Source organism: Myotis myotis, unplaced genomic scaffold (assembly GCF_014108235.1).
Source record: "Myotis myotis isolate mMyoMyo1 unplaced genomic scaffold, mMyoMyo1.p scaffold_m19_p_11, whole genome shotgun sequence".
Classification (NCBI taxonomy): Eukaryota; Metazoa; Chordata; class Mammalia; order Chiroptera; family Vespertilionidae; genus Myotis; species Myotis myotis.
This window is the reverse complement of record NW_023416315.1, coordinates 68,108,959-68,123,888: the sequence shown is the minus strand read 5'-3', so window position 1 is coordinate 68,123,888 and position 14,930 is coordinate 68,108,959. Positions and strand designations below refer to the sequence as shown.

General features: G+C 38.0%; 1 protein-coding gene across 19 annotated transcripts in view; it reads right to left on the bottom strand.

Moving 5' to 3' along the window:
- The window catches only part of CADPS2 (calcium dependent secretion activator 2), a 506,535-nt gene that overhangs the window by 228,989 nt on the left and 262,616 nt on the right, over positions 1–14,930 (bottom strand). For all 19 annotated transcript variants that reach the window (XM_036328812.1, XM_036328815.1, XM_036328814.1 and 16 more), the window contains exon 8: positions 5,179–5,318. In XM_036328812.1, coding sequence (XP_036184705.1) covers positions 5,179–5,318 — 140 coding nt within the window. The remainder of the gene's footprint in view (positions 1–5,178; positions 5,319–14,930) is intronic.

Sequence of the window (14,930 nt, the reverse complement as noted above, 5' to 3'; positions counted from 1 at the left end):
CCACCAGCGCAGCCCCCAGACCCTCTGCTGACAAGAGTTTCAGGCCAGTGATTCCATATAAGGATGAAACTCCAGCTCCAGGGTGTTGCCATCATCCACCCAAAGTCCCCTTGGCTCAGTGCTGTGCAGCCCTTCCATTTGGATATCCCATCTCCTATCCCCTTTACTTAAAATAAATTCCATTTTTCTTTAATCGCCATCTGACATGGCTATTTAGCCTGCCCATATGCACCATGTTCACCTTTCACTTCTTAAACTCTCACAACATCTCTTCGCCTGGCTCCTTTTGGCTAAGATGAAAACATGGGCCACAATTCAGCTCCATGTATCAGAGGAATGAAGGAAGAATCAATATCTGTAAATAATGTCCAAATTTTTCGTGACCTCCCAAAGTGCTCGAGCATTCAACAAGCCAAAGATGTGTGCTTGTTAACTCAGGGTTAATATTTTAAAACTTCTGGATGTGTGCAAAAGAATAAAAAGTATCACTGTGTCAGTACATACTACAAAAATTTTATAGTAAGGCAAGGATTAAGAAAATGAAACTATTCTATAATTGTATACATAAAGTCATTATAAAATTGTACAATGTTCCTGACTAGTTTTCACCATAATTTTTTAAGAAGTACCCCAACTTAATTAAGATAAGCTATGATATGGCCTGTGGTTTCTGAAAGAAAATAAAGAAAAAAGGACCTCATATTCCCTCTTTAATTTTTTGCCCTAAAGTGCCTTTGTTTAAGATGCTCAGATGTGGCATTTAAGGAGGTCTAAATCCAAAAGCAAGCAGTTATTTGAGGCATGAAAAGAAAGAAGAAAGTAATTAAGATGTTACTCCCCTGGGGAAAATCCTGAGAGTAAAAGGTTGCTGAATGGAAAGCCACATTTCAAGTTAACATTAAGGGCTAATTTATTACGGGAACAATCAGAGAAGTTCTGCAAAGGAGTAAAGTCTGAAAATGTTTCTATCATTATCACATAATTTATTAATCACTAGTACATTAAAATGAAAAACAGAGTTCTTAATGACTTAAGTTAGCATACAGAAAATGACCTAAATATGAAGGTATTTGGAAAAAGAAAGTTGTCTTTTTGACTTCCTCTTTTTATCATTCTACAATGACTATATCAATGTTGATTATCAAGTACCACAGACGGACTTCTCTTCTGAAGAGAAGTTGTATTTGGAGGAAAAAAAAATCAATTCTGTATGAAGAACCTAGCAGACACTTTGTCAGAAGTTTTGACAAGGCGACAAGAAGTGGGGTTTCTATGAAGTCAGGATAAGCCAAAATGAGGGAAATTCAAATTGGGAATGCAAACATAGCTAAATATAGGTTCAGGTGAAGGACCGATGCCAATACATGGTTATTTCAGAGAAGAATGTGTGAAGTCATTTTAAAAGGTTCATTTAAAATGAGGAATCCATTTTTCCTGGGGGAAAAAGCAGACTTGTCCTTTCTGTAAGGCCTGGACCCTCCAGGCAAGTGCCATCCTGAAAAAAATAAGATTTTCCTTCCCTCGGTCATCAGATTGTCCCTTAAATGAGTTGAAGATCACAAACCTTAAATCAGAAATAAAACACTGCAACTTTATTAGAGTGCAGTGATTTCACTTTATGAGCAAATGCCTTGTCTGAATTTTAAGTACGTGACTACAAGTTTCCGTGGGCATGACAGCCCCGCCGGAAGTGCCTGGCTGGCCCTCTCTGGGAGAGCAGGATACAGAAATGCAGCCTGCTTGGTGCTGGCCCGGTCCTCCCTGTCGGGAGCTGAACTGCTGTCCCTCCCCTACAGCAAGAGGTGGGCCCAGTGCCCGTTATACCCTTGTGATGTAAGTTAAATGGAGACTTCATATATGACAATTTCAAAGTATTTCAGTACTCCTATTAATTTCACAAGTTTATGGATCTACATAGAAAGGAAATTTATATGACAGTGATAAAACTACAATTTTATCTTACCAATTCTTAACTGCATAACTATTCTATAGTTATATAGTCATGAAATTTTCATTCCATTTTTAACTATAAGATAACCAGTTGCTTGCAGATTTCTGATCGGTCCTGGTCAAAATGCCTCCACATATTTGTGATGGCCAATTTAATTTTCTTCCTCCTTTTCAAATGCAGATTTAATTGTCCTAACAGTCATTTGTATTATTAGTTCCATTGTATTTTACCTTTCTTTTGGTTTAGAAAATATCATTTGAATTAGGAAAATGTTATTTAATAAAAACGGGGATAGTATTTCTGAGATTTAAGTTAATACTGTTACTTAGCCACTAGGCTATGCTAAAGGATAGCCCATTTGTTCAAGAACACGGCTGTCTTCCAACTACCTAAGAAAGCAGGCAAATTAATTCAAAAGCTGGATATGAATTATTTAACCATTCAAAATCTAGCTGGTAATTCATTTAACAGATTTATATGAGTTAGTTTATATAATTACTTTATATGACATACTCCAAAAGAATAAATGAACGCTTTTTAAAATGTATTTTACCAAATATGTCTTGTGGTAATGTCTAATTAGATTTTAAAATAATGAAATCATAATTATGCTTATTTTATCCAAATTAAATATTTATTTTCATTTGCATGTAGTTAATTCTATTTTTATAAATTATAATGTACACAGTCATGGACTGATTAGTTATTAGAAACATGAGTTTTAAACCAGATAAATATTTTTTTCTGCTTTAAAAACAGGTCATATTAAAATGTAAACAGTTGAGAGCCAAACACCACTTATTTCACTTAACTTAGGCATTTTTCACATTAAATTTATACTCTATTCTGTATTAATTATGCTTAGAACCCTTTCAGTTTCAGCTTACTTCCATCCCACTACTTTTCCCTGAAAACTCTACAGAGCACACTGCTTTCATGTTCACCATCACTATTCACATCTGTCCTTGATCGCACACTATGGAGGCACTGGGGCTCAGACAGGTCTGAGCAGCTCAGCCGCTACCTGGGAACACATATAAAAATATAGATAACACTGATAAAAACATTTATTAGGGACAATACAGGGACAATACATGTGACAAATGAGTGAAACATGAGAAAGATATACATGTGCCCGCCATATTAAAACAGAAAATAGGTTTCATGACTAAAGCCCAAAAGGATTTCAAAGGCTACTTCTGAAAACACTCTGAAGATAAAGGCCCATAATCCTCCTATTTAATCTACTTGATAACTCTATCTGTAAGAGTTTGCCGTATTTTAAAGATATATTAATTTTAACTTGGGTTGTCTCTTTTTCAATTATTCATTATTCATCTGTTAATTATTCATTATAAGATGAATTATTGACAGACTACAATTCAGTCTGAAAGCACAGTGCTATTAATCTACTATGTGCTCCTATTCAATTATTGCTCTGGCATGTGATAGAGCACTTGGGAAAAAAGATTATAGTTAAGTTTCTCTTCTTAAATGTAATTAAGTTCAGTGAAATCTATTTATGAAGCACCTCAGAAAAATATGAATACATTTATATGTAGGTCAAATTATGTTTACTCATATACAACTGTACATAAGGGTGATATTACAAATATTTAAAACTTATCACCCAGGCAATGAGAGACCTGAACTGGTAGTGAAGCTCTATACTGTCCCTGCCCATAGGGATAAACCCTATTACAGCAATGCTGGAAGCTTTCAATTTGGTTGATCATTATCATTATGCCCAACACTGGTATTAAATAATTTGTGAATGACCATTATAAACTATAAGTAAGAATATTAAGAAAATTATAATATTCTTATATATGCTACATCACTTTAGAGTAGTACTCAAACTCCCTAATCTCAAAGTTGCACCAAACTTGTCATTATCATCCGCAACTCCTTAACTCCTTCCCACGTACATGCTCTGTCATGTGACATTACCATCTGCAACTCCTGCCCATGTACATGCTCTGTCATGTGACATTATCACCTGCAACTCCTGCCCATATACATGCTCTGTCATGTGACTGGAATGCTTTTCCTCCCCACTGCCCACCTGCTGAATTAAATACGTCAGAGTTCATCTCAAAGGTCAGCTGTCTTACGAGACTTTCAGGACTAACTGCAGCTGGAACCACACGGATGTCTCCCAGTTCTCAGTCCTCCCTGACAGCACTTATGACTCAGTGTTAGAATTATCTGTAGACGAGCCTGAATCCCTGACGAGCCAGTTCTTTTAGGCCTCGGCTGGTACCTTACTGAGGTCTGTTCTGGTTTCAACAGAGTAAGTGCTCAAGACACACTGCTGCATCCATCACTGGTGAGCAGGCAGATGGGTGAGTGAGCAAATTCTAAATATTAAATCCCAGGAATTCCAACTGCATTATGAGCTGAGTCGCAGTCTTTACTTTGCATTACTACATTAAAGAGGCCATAATGGGAGCTACCCAGGTTACTGTTGCCCTCCATGAGATTAGTTCTGATTCTACATACACTGCCCACCCATTTAAGAAAAATGGTCACATTCCTTCCTAATGGCTAACACCCCTATGTTGGGATTTGGTTGTACTGAGTCCTGAAGTGTTAACCTGAAAAAGATCTGGGTTTTTTAAAAATCCGTTTTATTGTACTCATGAGTTCAGCCCTGTTACCTCACCAGCAACAAGGGGGCACGAGCCCTGGCCGAGATGACCCTGCCCCATGCAACCCCAGGAGGCAGCCCCCGCACTTCTGTTTCCTCCGTGGACTGAGTTTTTCAATCCCATATTGGATCTCGCCTATCAAAATGTATACAGCCTCCTGAGTTATACCTGAACCACATTTTAGGTTTAGTATATTCCATGTACGTTTATTTCTGGGGACGTGAATGTGAATCTTGTCTCAACTAGTATTGTATCTTGAGAAATATTACTTAGACATTATCCCCATATATCACTGTTCTTTATCAATATAAGTGATGTGTAATACCAATGCAATCAAGTGCCAATTTTATCTTAGGAATGCAAACAGTTATATTGACTAAATAACCATATATACTTGGCTCTGAAGGTGTCCACAGGTTTAAAAAATTAAGATAACCTACATATGTCATTTGGGGGTGGGGGTAGAAATCCATGTAAAAGTCTGATATCCTGGCTCCCTCAGTAAATTTTCAAAAGTGATACACTAAAATGAAATCCAAAATTTCAACAGAAAAAAAAAATCAAGCATACACTCACCCACTATGTTTCATATGTGGCGGTTTATCCATTCGCACTGCCAATTTGATTTTTAAGTCAGAATCCTGGCTATTTTTTGGAACTATCATTTGGTGCAACTCTGCTGACTTGGAGCTATTAGAAGTTGGGTACAATATCACCTGTAGGATACAAAAAAGAAAACATTTAAGTGCATAATACAAAGTGTCTAAGAGTTGGAACTGAAATCTTTTCTGTACGTTTTCCTGTTTGAAAAGCAGGTGCCATGCCCAAACCTGCCTAATACACCATTTCACTCCCACCATAGCAGATAGGTTCAACACAGACTCATTTATCTTTTGGACAAATATGTATTTTCATATTATCACATAAGTTTTCTTCTTGTCCTGGCCAGGTGGCTCAAATAGTTGGAGCGTCATCCCCTACACCAAAAGGTTGCTGGTTCAAATCCTGGTCAGGGCACATTAATAGTTTGTGGGTTCCATCCCAGGTTGGGTGCATACTGGAGCTGGTCAATTGATGTTTCTCTCTCTCATACTGACGTTTCTCTCTCTCTCTCTGCCCCCTTCATCTCTCTCTAACAATCAATAAAAACATATCCTTAGGTGAGGATTAAAAACAAAACAAAGCACAAGCTTTCTTCCTGTATCACTTCATAATGAATTAATAGCACAATGACAACAGTTGAATTGACAGTTGAAAAATACTTAATAGACACCTATAATTTCAAGAACACTCTAAATTCCTCAGGGCAAAATAGTTCAGAAAGAAATACGCTTTGAAATTACAGATAGCATGCTTAAAAAAGAAAAACCAATTATTTTAAGCAGCAAAAATACCCCTCGTGTTTTAATATTTTCACTGTGAAACAGTATTAAAGAAAGTCAACTCAATTAGAGGTAGAAGAGACTGAGCATAGCACATTTTCTGCTCTAGGTCAACATCAAAGAGGAATTTCTCCCCCTGACTACATGTTTTCAAAACTATAAAGATGATGTTATCATGACTAAAACAAAGTAATTATTTTAGGTAAAACTGCCAAACCACGTGATTATTTCACAACACCAGAGGTCCACAGAGCCACCCGAAGAAAGAAAACCTTCCTCTTCAGATGTTAGGTGCCGAACAGATTAAACAATGCCTTTTCCCCCTTTCAGTCAGTCATGACACTATTTAGACACAGCCCAAACCCAAGCCTTCAGGGGTATTTTAAAATGGGAACACTAACTTCTGAAAGAAAACAATAATGACATGACATGCAGTGCACTGTATTTTAAATAATTCCTACTTTAAACCAATGCGAAAAGCAAGCAAGCCTGACATTTCTGCGTAAATGGAAGAATTCTAACATGCTCAGGTATGGTTCTATGGTGCTGAAGTACAACCTGACAGTTGAATTTGACATGCTCTGCCAAAAAAAAAAAAAATCTTCATTTTTATGTATAAGTGGAATATTCACTGAGAAATCTTCCAGCGACGTTCTTTTTCTCTCTAGGAAAGGCAACACAGTCCAAAAAGCTTCTCAAACTATTCTCAACTTCCAAGTTGTTAAATGTACCTACTATTTTGAGACTTTTCTTAGGCCTGTTCTAAAAGCCACAGCTAAATTGAATCCAGCATATTTGTACCCTTGAACATATAAAGGCACATCCAAGAACAGATTAAATGGCAATTGTGATGTTTTGAAAAATTATGATCATATTCTAGAATAAGTTCTTCTTCTTTTTTTTTTTTTAAATATATTTTATTGATTTTTCACAGAGAGGAAGGGAGAGAGATAGAGAGAGTTAGAAACATCTATGAGAGAGAAACATCGATCAGCTGCCTCCTGCACATCCCCCACCGGGGATGTGCCCGCAACCCAGGTACATGCCCTTGACCGGAATCGAACCCGGGACCTCTCAGTCCGCAGGCTGACGCTCTATCCACTGAGCCAAACCGGTTTCGGCAGTTCTTCTTTTGACTGCTAAAATATCCAGTGTAATATTTTACAGATTCCTTCTTAAATAACAGCAAATGAAAGTAAGTTGAAACTTTTTGGCTCAAACCAGTAGACAAAGGGATATCATTATCAATTTAGAAGATGAGTCCTAAAAAGGATCAAAGAATAAGAGCTAGATATCCTCTGGAGCTATCGCTGCTACTTGCCCCAGCCATTCCAGAAAGCTTTCCCCTCCCCTCCCTTTTCTTCCTCCTCTTCCCCCCCCCCCTCCCCCCTCCCCCCCCCCCCCCCCTCCCCCTCCCCCTCCCCCTCCCCCTCCTCCCCCTCCTCCCCCTCCTCCTCCTCCTCCTCCTCCTCCTCCTCCTCCTCCTCCTCCTCCTCCTCCTCCTCCTTCTTCTTCTTCTTCTTCTTCTTCTTCTTCTTCTTCTTCTTCTTCTTCTCCTCTCTCTCTCTCTCTCTCTCTCTCTCTCTCTCTCTCTCTCTCTCCCCTCCCTCCCTCCCTCCCTCCTTCCTTCCTTCCTTCCAAAGTATTTTGACATGAGACTTTATTTCTTTGTAATTTTCTTTTCTATGTTTATACAAAAGTTGGTTTTGTTCCAAACTCTAAAAGTCTTTTACAGGAAGAGGATATTTAAATTAAAATGTCTGACAATTTCTCACTCTCTAAATGCCAATGATGGGTTAACTAAACAAGGTCCCAAAGTAATTAATTGCAGCTGAACCACTAATGAAGGATCATCTCGGATTGAATGCCATAATTTCTGCCACATTTCAGCTCTCTGATGGGTAATTCTAAATGAAGTCAGTGAAAGGATTTGCTACTTATCTCTGTTCAAATAAACAAACATTCAAGTGCTCGTGATGTGGACACACACAGATAAAAAAATATAAATGGCGCAGTCCCTCAAAGAGCTCATATACCCTTTTTATCAGAGCTAAGAGCTCAGGTAATATCTGGTAATATCACTTCCTCCTATTGCCCTTCTATCCCTAGGGGGTACAGCAGTTTTCTGATTGCATTAGTGTCTGAGTTTATTGACCATCATTTGTTTGCCTGCTCCGTTCTATCACCTGTGTAGCTAATTCCTGTGTTAAATTTTCTCCATTGGAAAGACCTGGAATTGTCTTGTTTTTCTGGACAGTCTCTGCCTGATAAAGTTATAAACACTGGCACATGCAACAAATAGAGGTTCACAGATACGAATTATTCCTATATATCACGGATCTATTATTGCTAGTGTTTCTAAAGCCACTGTTTCAAAAGAACTGTACTGGCAAATGAACTCCAACGTAGCCTTAAGTATGTCCTGTAAAATGGCTTCCAGGTTCCCCAATGGCACCAGCAGAAAGTGGTCATCGTCCTTGACATGACGTAGCCTCGGATGATGATAGGTCAAGGAAGATGGTCCCACTGTAGGTAGCCCAAAGGGTCAAGGAGAATCAAGGACAAAGGAGTTCTTCAATCAAGTGAACATGAACATGGCCAGGGTGTCCTCACAGTGCCTGCCACGGCAGGATTCCACTGCTGTCGCTGACAGTTATCCCGATGCACTTTCCACTTCACCATTGTTCTAAGGGGAACCTTAACTGCCACCCTCCTGCCCCCGCTTCACTGCGGTGTATTGGATTTGTGCCAGGACAGGCGGGGAGGGGAGGTGGAGCAGGGGGCTGTTGACTTGAACTTCAGTGCATAGGTCAGGAGGCTGCAAAGAACCCACAGTGGGACCCGAGGGAGATGTTGGACTTTGGACTGGATGTAAGGACAGGAAGAGACTCTGGGTTGTTTCCCTTGAGTTGAAGCAAACACGTGTGTAGGAGAAAGGGTAACAGTCATTATCCCTGGCTATAGGGATGAACTACGGCAGGTCATCTAACTGGCTACCGGAACTCACGTTCCCCCTCGTGTAGAACTGCTGCTGGGAAGCACAGAGGCAGCGAGGACCACGTTCTCCAGCTCCCCTTGCATCTGAGTAGGGACATGGTTCTAGCTAACGGAATCGGAAGAGAACTGGTAAGTGTCACTTCGGGGAAAGATGATTAAGATACAGATATGCCTTCAACCTTCTTTACTAAACTGCCAGCCAAATGCAGAGGACTCCGATGCTCAGGGGAGGGCGCGCCATCAAATGGAAAACCAGAGCCCGGGTCACCCACCATGTGAAGGAAATCTACCCATCTAGCAGGAGCACCCATACTAACCTGCTACATAGGTGCTACTGTTTAAAACAACTGCAGTGATGCCATGTATTTGTTACAGCATTTGATAGAACCTTCACTAGTACATTAACAGAGTTTTGCTTCAAAAGTCTTTTACAAGTAAATAAGTGCTTGAAGAATTTTATTTCACGACAAATAGTTCTGTTTCACAGGACTTAGTTCATGTTCAGAGAGGTGTCTCTGATGTTGACTGTATAATTAAAATACTTAACATATAAAAATTTACTAAGGATTCTTCTGTATTGTAGGTTTGCATCTAAATTAAATTGTATCTGTACAAAACAGCTTTTTATATTACTTAGCAACAGTTTTTTTTCTATCCTTTTATCTTAACCTTTCTATTCACACTCAGTCTTCTATTTTATTTCTGTCAGCAACACTTTAAATGTCTTGTCACTTAGCATGACAACACATTTTATGATTTCTTATCTTAAATTGAGAGCCAATGTATCTTCTTCATAATAAAATGTCAACATTGCTTGTCATCTTTGCTAAGGTGTAATGAAAAATATCAAATGGATTTTTAGATTTTGTTTAAAATTCTGTCAAATTTAATTTACAGGGAGGAAAAAACTTAAAAATGAAGTGTAAGTATATGTATATTCATAATATTTAGAGCATATGGGGTCCAGAAAGATCTTTCTCTTAAAAGGAGACTTATGTAATACATTAAGCAATTGAGAATTTAAATTTATGTTGTTCATTATATTCCATAAATGAGTGAGATCATGGCATATTTATCTTTCTCTGACTGGTTTATTTCACTTAGCATAATGCTCTCCAGTTCCATCCATGCTGTTGCAAAAGGCAAGAGTTCCTTTTTTTTTACCACAGCATAGTATTCCATTGTGTATATGTACCACAGTTTTCTAATCCATTCGTCTGCTGATGGGCATTTAGGCTGTTTCCAGATCTTAGCTATGGTGAATTGTGCTGCTATGAACATAGGGATGCATATATCCTTCCTGATTGGTGTTTCTGTTTTCTTGGGATACATTCCTAGAAGAGGGATTACTGGGTCAAATGGGAGTTCCATTTTTAATTTTTTGAGGAAACACCATACTGTTCTCCACAGTGGCTGCACCAGTCTGCATTCCCACCAACAGTGAAGGAGGGTTCCTTTTTTTCCGCATCCTCTCTAGCACTTGTTGTTTGTTGATTTGTTGATTTGTTGATTTGTTGATGCTAGCCATTCTAACAGGAGTGAGATGGTACCTCATTAATGAATAAAAATAGAACAAGAGACATAGAAGCATCGAACAGACTATACAACCTATGAGGAAAGGGAGGGGGTATGGGGGTAAGAGATCAACCAAAGGACTTGTATGCATGCATATGAGCAAAACCAAAGGACACAGACAGTAGGGGGTGAGGGCTTCTGCTTGGGGGTGAGGGTGGCCGGGGAGAGGTCAGTGGGCGGGAAGAGACATGTAATACTTTAAACAATAAAGAATTTAAATTAAAATATATATATATTTGTTATGTTATAAAAAAATAATTTAAATTTAATAAATAAATAAAGTGGGGTGAAGTGAAAAATAAAAAAATAAAATATACTTGCACAAGCAGGCACCTCTCCACTGTTTTCCTTCCTATTTAGATAAATTACTTAAAGCCAAACCACATGCATTTGTGTAGATATAAAATTAGTTGAACTTTGTGACCTATAAATACATGTCTTTCTAAATTTATAAACTGAATTTTAACAAAGACCCAAAAAACTAAAAAACTAGGGGGCGGGGGCCAGGGGAAATCTAGAAGAACTGAGAGGGGCTAGATGAGTTCTAGGGCTAGGTAAACTATTCTCTGCCTTTTCCCATAAGCAGCCAAGAGGAAGCAAAATAGTTGTACTGTAGTCTTATAGTAAAATAATAGAGAAACACATCTGGTATAATTCTATCTCAAAGATGAGTACCATGAGCAATTCTTCAAGGAATCAGGACAGACTCACATAGAAGAATGATTGACTCATTTGGGAACCTAAAAGAACACCTAAGATTTACAAAGCCAAACACATGGGAAGGGCCTGAGACATAAATACATGAGGCCATTGCAACGGAACCATTCTAAGAGTGGCACCCTAGAAAAGGGCACACCATGCTGATGCTGACATTCTCACCTCTACCTTTAGTTCTCAATGCCTTCCTCCCAGCCAGACAGGTCAGCTCTTTCTTTGTTCCCTGGGCTGACCCTCAGTCAGTTTCCACTGTTTGCCATGAAAAGAACTTGAACCGATACAAATGATTATTACATTTTCTGCCATGCCAATTCTCCATCTCATCAAAAGGTAAGGAGAGAGAACCCTGTGGAACATAGCTTTTAAGGATTAGGAAAAGGAAAAGAACTCTATAACTGAGACCTGAGGCCAAGGAAAAGCAGATGAAAAACCAGGAGTTTTGTGTTCCACTCTATTCACGGTTGGCTGTTTTTCAGGGAGTAGAAACTGGCCAAATGGTCAAGCACAGTCAGGGTGGGAAGGCTATTGCTTGGCTTAAAAGAGAAGTCACGAGAGATCTCCAGCAAGAGAAAATTTAGGTGAGGTCAGACTACAATGGCTTGACGAAGAAATCTGTTTGAGGAATAGGGGAAGACTTCACTTAATTCTTACATGAGCAAGACTGGGCAAGATGGACAAGATCACTTTAGCTGGAAAGAAGGAACCTTGTGTTCAATGGCATGGCAGAATGAGGATATGACCAGGTAGGTTGAAGAGGTTAAGGAAATGAAAAGGTTGCACTGACAGATGAGATTAATAAAGAAGTCTAGGAATAGACTATAAAAGAATGTGTTTAGTTAAGGAGTTTGTATGTCATCCCATAACATGCAGTCAAAAGATGCTTTTAAGCCAATAAATGACAATCAAATTTTCATACTTTTAAGTAAAGAATAATGCCCTTCTACTGAGCTGTGGGAGTCATAAGACTCTGTGTGTGGTCAGATATTCTAACATTCAAGTAAGAGATGAATTGGCATTAAAAATACATCCTTAAAATAAGTGTAAGAAGGAACAAAAATGTTATTAGCTGGAATCCTGTTTCGATTTGTGATTAAAAATCATTTTTGCTGACAAGCGGATATCCTTGAGACACAGGGTATTTTAAGGAAATGGCCAAGTGAGCATCTCTCCAGAGGAGTATAGGTAATCCTATGAGAAACCTTGATTCGGTTTACATCTTTCTCTTTCTCATTCAACTGACAAGAGTTTTTACAGTTTAGCAAAGATTCACAGTGACTATTTCTTATGAACCTTTCGAGTACCTCCTTGAGAGAGTATGTGTTGTGAAAGGGCTAACTGAATTTGCTTCATTTCAGTAAATTTTTATTTAGCACACTAGAGGCCCGATGCACAAAATTCTTGCAAGGGTAGGCCTTCACAGACCCGGCTCCCTCAGCTGGGGCCCCGCCCTCCACCCACTGGTTGTTCTGAAAGGTCATTCCACCATCCAGTCTAATTAGCATATTAGCTCTTTATTATATAGGATGTTAAAAACTAGCATATATTTTCTCCATTATCAGAGTCCCTACATTTTCAGTGTGTGGAAAAGAAAAATTGGATGATTTTTCTGAGAGAAATCTGCAGCCTTTTTAGTAACATTTTCCAGTGTTCAATACACTTGAGGTTGCTTAAATTACTTCTTCTTTGATTTAATATCAACACTTCCTGTCCTACTGCGTTGAAACAAAGAACACCTGCTCACTCTCACTACACAATGCTCTTTTGTATACTGAAAGATTTGCAATAAGTCTTCTGTCAGCCCTACTGTCAGTGGGCTAAATCCTGTTTCCTTTATTTTGAAAGCTGGGAAGAATCCTGGAATTTACAATACGAAGTTGATCAAACTTCCAACCCCTTACTAAATGTTTTCCTGACCTGACAGAACCACACAAAGTACACAGTACATTTTTATGAGGTCTTTTACAAAAAGAAAAAGAAACTGAGTAAAAAGAAAAAAAAAAGGGAACGTATTGTCTTAATTATATACTTTTTTCTGGCATTAGATTGTTAAAAGACAGAGATTAAAAGTTTTGTTAGTTGCATGATGGGGACTGAGGAAAAGCCATGGAAAAGAAAAACCAAGGTGCATAAAATTATTCCCAAATCTTTTTGACATCTCTGCTTAAAAATGAATCATCATATGAAGGGGCTCTTGGAATGCATTTAGCAGAGTAATCTACTTGAGGGCAGAAGCTATTCTGTGGCTCATAGGGTAATTTAAGCCAGTATCTTTAATTAAGCCATATTTTCACCAGGGTTTCCTTCATATACTATAGTAGACATTATTTTTTGGTTGCTTGGTTATTTAGTTGACTGACTAAATGGATGGATATTTAGAGAAATTAGAAATAAAAATGCAAATGTAAAATTTTTATTTCACTGACGTAAAAAAAGGCCTGCCAACTAAAGTAATGCCAAAATTTGGAAAATGATAGTAGTAAATGCCAGAATTTGGATGCCATTTACTTACCAGTCTCTAAAAATTTATGAAACTCTCATCTTTCCGTTTCTGGACTGTGATAGGTAGAATAAGTCTCCCAAAGATGCCTATGTCCTAATTTCCAGAACCTGTGAATATGTCACTTGACGTGAGGCAAATTGAGGTAGCAGATGTAATTAAGGTTGCTAATTAGCTGACCTTAAAATGGGAAGATACCTAGATGTTCCCGATGGGCCCAATCCAACCACAAGGTTCTTAGGTATTGAAAAGAAAGGCAGAAGAGTGAGTGTTGGGATGATTGTGAGAAATATTGAACATTGCTAAGCTTTGGAAACAGAAGGGGGCCATGAGCCAAGGAATACTGGCAGCTTCTAGAAGCTGAAAACTGTAAAAAATTGCCTCTTCTCTTACATCTTCCAGAAAGGAACACAACCCTGCCAACTCCTTGATTTTAGCCCACTGAGATTCATTTTGGGCTTCTGATCTCTACGACTGTAAGGTAACAAATTTGTATTGTTTTAAGCCACTAGTTTTTAGTAACTTGTTAAACTTTAATAGGAAACTAATACACAAACAATAAAAGCTGAAACTACATCATAAAAGAACACTAAAAGCTGAGATTTGATAATAAAAAACACTAAATTTACCTTTCAGATATTTCCACTAAATATATAATTCAAAGATATCTTTATATATACATTTCTATCATTAGCTTTGTCTGATTACTTTAATGAAAGGTTTTATGTTTGTATGTGTATGTGAGATGATTTCTTTCACATTCCTAAAGCATTCTGCTTGTATGAAATCTTTTGAAAAAAAATTTTTCTCACTTTAAGTTTTTTCACTTAGACAATGTTTTTAATTTCCTTATCATGAATATAAAAATTTGTAAAGAGATGAACAATGAGGCTGAATATTTTGGTTACTAGAATGAACACAATCATGCACATATTTCTAACAAATCCCACATACCCAAATGATCAAGCATTATTTCTTCTATGTCAAAGTCTTCCCTTGAAGATTTTGAAAGACATACTCAGGTTAGTCACTGTATTTTTGTCATGACTCAATTAAAAGTATTGGCCTTTCCTCATCTTCACATATCAGTTTTATTGCTTGTAAGGTATCAATTTCATATTTCTCCTTGGATGCAGCATATATTCATTCCATCACAGCTA